This window comes from Hordeum vulgare, chromosome 1H, assembly GCF_904849725.1.
Source record: "Hordeum vulgare subsp. vulgare chromosome 1H, MorexV3_pseudomolecules_assembly, whole genome shotgun sequence".
Classification (NCBI taxonomy): Eukaryota; Viridiplantae; Streptophyta; class Magnoliopsida; order Poales; family Poaceae; genus Hordeum; species Hordeum vulgare.
Window position 1 is genome coordinate 367565261 of NC_058518.1, and position 6458 is coordinate 367571718.

Consider the following 6458-nt stretch of genomic DNA (forward strand, 5'->3'; position numbering starts at 1 on the left):
GTTGATCTGCTTGGAGCTTTGGCTTGAACGAAACCGTAGGATTTTTCAGAAAAAAGAGCTTCCGGTTTCAATGTTGATTACCCCTATTAAATATGAAGCTGCAGCCTGAAAACTTGGGGCTGCCCAATTATTTTTGATCTAGGCTGAAATCACACTATTCGATCCCTTTGTTGCGTGACAAAGCCGGCAACAGTTGTCTTTTTTCCAGTGTACACTTGATCTGACATAACATTGTATTTGGCCGTCGGCCTTTCTCCTTCTTAATAGAATCAGAGCAGATCTCCTGCTGTCTTACTAAAAAAAGACCAGTGCAGATCGTGTACGCAGTGGAGCTGTGCGAACAGAAATTTCCGTGTTCGTGCATGCTAGTGCAGTATCCGAACTACAATAAAAAAAAGACAGGGGAAAGCATTTTATTACGCTTATTATTACACGATTCAAATGATCTTTCGACGGCAACAGCAGGAAGGCAGGGGCGAAACACCCATGCCGATGAAGAAGAACGCAACGTATACGAGATTATTCAGAACAACGGAAAGGGCAAAGATATCAATCGAAACTGTGAAGCGCAGGAACGGAAATGCCACGGATATGGTGTTGATGGAGCTGTGGGCAGCACCTTCTCGACGGCGATCGCGCATGGAGATCAGAATGGCGCCTCGGCGGACGACGGGCGCTGCAGGCTCTTGACGTACACCCAGGACCCGCGGCTCGAGACGGCAGTCCACCAGCGGCTGACGTTCCTGCGGGACTGGATGAGGCGGGCAGTGCGCTCGTCGGAGGCGAGGCGGTCGGCGTTGGGCATGTGGGAGAGGTCGGCGAGGGTGAACTTGTCGCCGGCGAGGTACTCGGCCTCCTCAAGCCGCTGGTCGTAGATGTCCAGCACCTTGCTCAGATCCCTGCTGCTCTTCTCGAACAGCTGCTTCATCTCCTCCACCTTCTGCATGTGGGCCGGACTCATCATAATGTCCCGCTGCTGCTGCTGCTGCTGCCTGGCAGAGTCGCGGCCGGCGCCGGCGCCGCCGTCCTTTCTGCCGTCGAGCGGCATGGTGCGCGGCAGGTAGGCGAGGCTGTAGATCATGTCGGCGCTGGGCACGTCGAAGCTCTGCGCCTCCGTCTGCAGCCACTGCTCGATGGACGAGCGCTCCAGCGCCCCCATCCCGATCAGGTCCGGGTTCCCCTGCCTCTTGTACTTGTCGGCGATGTGCCTCAGGATCTTCCTCGACTCTACGCCCACGCGCATCATCCACACATGACACATTTCATCAACATATACTAGTGTGCGTCACGGAGATCAAAATCTACTGACATTGTTGCGTTGCTTACCAACGAGGGTGACGTTGCCGTCCTCGAAGGTGAGCGCCTCGCCGTGCGGCTGCAGCTTGAGGTACTGGGGCATGCGGTTGGGGCCGCGGAAGGAGTCGACACGGATGAGCTGGAACTCGACATCCTTCTCGAAGAGGCACGTCAGGACGCGGGCGACCTCCGACGACGTCGGCGACCCGAACACCTTCACGGCTCCCGGCATCGTCGTCGCCGGTCACTCCCTCTACTCTGCTGCTCAGTTGATCGTTGATCGATGGAGGACGGGTGATGTGTGGCAGATCTCGTTGTTGTTTTTTAGGACCGGTCTATAATGGCCATATATATAGCAAATGCTGGAAGGTTGTGTAGCCGGGAGCGTGGGACTGGGAGCAATACCTTGCTTCGCGACAGGTTCATGCAAAAGAGAAAGCAAAAACTAAAGAGCAAAAGCGCTCAAAGTGTGAGTATGTATCATGTCGTCCACAAGGAATCCTGGGAGAAGAAACTGAACTAGCATTAAAGCGTAATCTCTACCATGTAAAGAGCATTAACAACTGGATATTAGTCCCGAACTGAGAGTAGATCAGATGGTTAGCTTTTTTTCTAGAATCAGCCCATTGTGGTTCAAGTCCTAGACTTGCACCGGTGCTCGTTTTTATCTTGTAGCCGTCTGCCTGCCCTAACTTCATCAATCTTAATATGTTACTAGGCTCAATATCAATACTTATATAGAGTTAAAGTATGCGTATGTGCATTCATAAAAAAATGTGTCTATGTACATATGTAAACGTCTTCGATTGTGCTGTGTTGGAACAACTGACGATTAGTCAAAAATATATTCATGGTAATTAACCATATATATCCCTAGCATATCTTTGGATAGATTTTTCGTTCCAAAAAGATCAGATCTATTATAAAAACTCATCGGAAGTACAAAGCTTCTCAGACATAATAAAAATGCATTGAGATTCAAGACTATCGAACCCACTACTGTCATGTGAACGAGTCGCCGATGCACCGCTGTCATGCTCTTCTATCGGAGTCGATTTGATCATGTCGATGACAGCCGGAAAGTCTACGTGCATGTGCCCCTTGTTAGAATTTTGCTAATAGGCCTTTGGCCCAAAGCCCAACTAAAATCTAAATTCCATTTTTGCTAGGTTTTGTGTGTAGTGTGAGTGAAACTAATGTTTAGTCTCATACCGTTAGTTGCAAGAGAGTTGCATCATCTTATAAGGTGGGCTCTTCTAGCACTTGTACGAGCATGAGAAGAGGAGACCTACATGCGCGCTCCTTCTCCTCGCTCGCCTCGTCACAGGATTGAGCCGAACCGAACTCATACCTACGCGCTTATTTTTGCTGGTCAGGAATGAAGAATCCGTAACAGACACGCCATGATCTGAGACATCGGATCGTGGGCTATTACCGACTCGGACGTGGGTCCAGTCCACATCTCTCCATCCAGACGCGCATGTATATACGTGAGGTCCCTGCCAACCATAGCGGACGTCACATCATATGACTCCGCACCGTTCCAGGTCATTGCGCCGCCACCCAAGTCTTCTCCATCCCTCCTTTTGGCATGCTCCATGAGAAAGGATAGCAGGCCTCCGGAACCCCACCTCTCATGGTCCTGTACGGGAGAGGGGAGATCGGGTTTTTGGGGAGCGCACTCGTGCGACTGCTGGCAGCAACTACTTCCCGGACGACGACTTCTTCCCCGATCTCGCAACCTCTTTATCATGGCAGACAACACCAACACTGGCGGTTCTGCTCCCGCTACACCATATGCAATCTTATCCTCTTTGTTTGAGGTAATGCTAGAATTTTTGTATCTAGTTTGTGTCGTAGATTTGATCTATTCATCTACTATGCTAGTCCGCATGATTAGTTCAATCTTTGTTATTGTCGTCATGATTTATTTACTGTTAATTTGGATTAAATCTTGTAGTAGTTTGCTCATATACTCAACAACCCTAAGGACAAGCGCCCTGGAGCCACAGTCTTTTTCATTAAACCCTTGCATAAACCTGAAGCATGTGACACCAAATCCGTCCACATGACAAAAAATCCTAACCTCATCGTCCAAGGAGATGACATAAATCTACGCTAGAGCACCGTCAACTATGTCCAGACGGACAACCTCAAAAAGAATCGAAGCCTAGAAAACAAACTCAAAGCAGAAGCGTCACCATCCATCAAAACGTTGCACCCGCAAGGACTAAAAAATCCTAACCTAAATTACTAACCAGAGAGAGAACAAAAGGATTTCCTTCGCGCCACCGGCCGTCGAAACCACAGGCAGAGGTGAGACGAATCTACGGACTTACTTGTGAAGTTTGGAGGAAAAGTTTGCCCTAGCATCTAGGGTTAAGGAAGAAAAATCCTCCAAACTTCTAGACAAGTCCTAATAGTACAGATGTGACACTTCTGCTTTTTGTAGGTAAACCTATCGTGAGCAAGATCTGAAACGGGTAAAGAATGTAGTAGCAACAAATAGACAAGTCATACAATACCACATTAAAGATATTGGCTACGTTATACTAATCCTATGATTGTAAGTTCTGAATATATTCGTGTCGTAGCACTAGCTGCCCCGAATCTGCATGCACGCTGACAGGTTTTTAGTATCAGATGCAGTGGCGTCCATCAAGGTAAAGCATCATCGTGTACTGTACTGTACTGACTAATGACTGATGTTTGACAGCTCTTTACTCTTTCCGTGGATCTGCCTGCAGTCTGACGAAAGGCCTGGACCATATCGCGGCCACAGCTTTTCTTGGGGGCGCACCGGCTGCTCTCGGATACGGCCCGCGTCAAAGCCTCTCTGCTCGGCATAGTTACATTACATATCGCCCGTATCGATTTTTAATGGGAGTCGCTTACGAGCGATGCATAACGGGCTCCATTAGTCCGGTTCCTAGCTAGGATCTAGTAGGTTCGAATTGTTTCGGTGTCGGGGTTTTCTCCTTTTTTTCCTATGGTTTTTCTATTGTTCTTCATTTTACTTTTCGTGGGATACTTCATTGTTTGGCTTCTTTGTTTTCTCACTGGTTATTTCGTTCTTACTTTCATTCTCTGTGTACTTTGGTTTTCTTTGTTTTTTTTCTTGGTTTTCTTCTCCCTTTTTCATTTTTTTTGTTTCATGTCAGGCATTTTTCAAACAATTTATAGGTTAACACATTTCTACTTTTTCATAGTTTTTCATTTTTAGAGCATACCTGAGACATCTCTCTGATTCATATTGGGCATTTTCATTTCTTTCAAAAATACCTGATTTGAACACTTTTTAATACACCATAAAAAATAAAATACATGTTGTACAATTTTAAAATATTATTCAAAGATTTCTAAACTAGTAAAACATGTTTTACATTTTATAAATAGTTTTATAAATTAATGGACTTTTGTTTTGCTACGCATGGTTATTACTTTATGATTTCACGTACATTATTTTAAGAGATAAATATGTTTTTAACTTACGTGAACAAATTTCTAGTAGAGTATAGAACATTTTTTAAAATATCATAAATATTTTTTTGGAACTTGGTAGTCTTTTTATAAAATTTTGCTTACATTTTTAGTTAAATTAAAAAATCTATATTAATCAATCATTTTGTTACATTATATTCAAAAAAAATTATAAGTTGCATACATTTTTGTGAAATACATGAACATTTTTTGATTGTCACGAACATATTTTATGAAACATATAAAAAGATTAGAACTGCGCTAACAATTGTCTAGTGCGATCAAAGCCCCTGGAATAATTGAGAACAGCGATCAACACACAAAAAGGAAAACATTTTCTTTGAATGGGCTAGCTAAGCCTTAATCTTAACTAGTCGCAGCCAGCAGCAGACCCCCTTAGTTTGATGTTTGCTCCATGAGATCATCTACAACAGAACCCCTCAAACCCGAAAGCAACTAGTTAGCGAGCGCTACTTCAAAAGCCTTTTAACGAGCATTCTCACGTGACACCACTTACGCGTTTTCAACCACCACCACATGTCGAGTTATAAGCGCTTCCCTTCGATTTTTTTCGCACGTGTTTTTTGGCTTTTTAGATAGGTTTTTTCGATTCTTTTTGGTGTTTCGGTTTTTCACCGGTCTTTCTGAGCTTTTTGATGAAAAAATTGCGTGAAAAATGTGTTTTCTGTTTTTTTTACGTAAGAGACACAATTTTGCTTTCGCGGGAGGCACAATTTTACCTTCACGAGAGGTACGCCCGTGCCCCTCGGGAATTAAAAAAAAAGTGTTTTTGCGAGAGGCACGATTTTTCTTTAGCGAGAGGCACTGTTTTGCTTTCGAGAGAGGCAAGGTTTTTCCTTCGCGAGGGGCACGGTCATGCCTCTTGGTAAGGCAAAAACGTGTTTTCTGTTTTCTTTGTGAGAGGCGCGTTTTGCTTCTGCGAGAGGCACGGTTTTGCCTTCATGAGAGGCATGCATGTGCCTCTCGAAAAGGGAAAACGCGTGTTTTTTTCGCCAGAGCTACGACCATGCCTCCCGGAAAGGGAAAACGCAAAATAACACTTTTTTTGTTTTTTTAACGCGAGAGGCACGGTTTTTTGGTCCGTTTTTTCGTGAAAAAAAGTTCGCCAAAACCTATCAATATGGGATCTAGTTTTGAAGATTTCGACGCGAGAAGCCCAACGATGAAAACGGTTCGAGATTTGGACACATAGTGTAGTAGATTAAACGGTTTTAAAATACGGATCTACAAAAAAAGGGAAAACTCGCGGTTGTGACAACTCGCACGCATGCAATGAGTCACGTGTCGCAACCTAGGAGGTGGGAGTGATCTTTAAAAGGTGTACTCCTCAATTAATGATTTCGCTCAAACCCTCGTCAAACGTCCGGACAAGCCGCTCGATTACTGATCGGTCACGAAAAAGCGACCCAGACGGACCCCTCAAACCGGCCTCAAACACCTGTGCTGGTCGGCACCCCTCATTTCCAGCCCAAATATGGGGCGGATATGGGGGAGCCGGGTGCGCCCAGGCACGACCGTCTGGCCCGCATCTATCCCACATATATCCGTCCTCATCCGCTCGGCAGACCAAACCCTAGGCACTTCACTCCCCTCTCCTCCACTCCCCCCACTCTCATTCGCCACGTGTAAGTGCATCTAGTGCCCCTTAGTGATTTTGATGT

At 45.5% G+C, this 6458-nt stretch overlaps 1 protein-coding gene across 1 annotated transcript; it reads right to left on the minus strand.

Moving 5' to 3' along the window:
• Positions 1-396: 396 nt before the first annotated feature.
• On the minus strand, positions 397-1629 carry LOC123411231 (glutathione S-transferase F10-like). Its single transcript, XM_045104170.1, has 2 exons — positions 1327-1629; positions 397-1227 (listed from the first exon to the last, which is right to left on the minus strand). The coding sequence occupies exons 1-2, from the start codon at positions 1526-1528 to the stop codon at positions 647-649; spliced, it is 783 nt and encodes a 260-aa protein (XP_044960105.1). The 5' UTR covers positions 1529-1629; the 3' UTR covers positions 397-646.
• Positions 1630-6458: the final 4829 nt, after the last annotated feature.

Bases quoted from the DNA above. Each gene is read 5' to 3' on its own strand.
- LOC123411231 (XM_045104170.1), bottom strand. From the start codon at position 1,528: ATGCCGGGAGCCGTGAAGGTGTTCGGGTCGCCGACGTCGTCGGAGGTC. The intron at 1,228-1,326 runs GTAAGCAACGCA...GCGTGGGCGTAG, and splicing joins CGGCAACGTCACCCTCGTTG to AGTCGAGGAAGATCCTGAGG.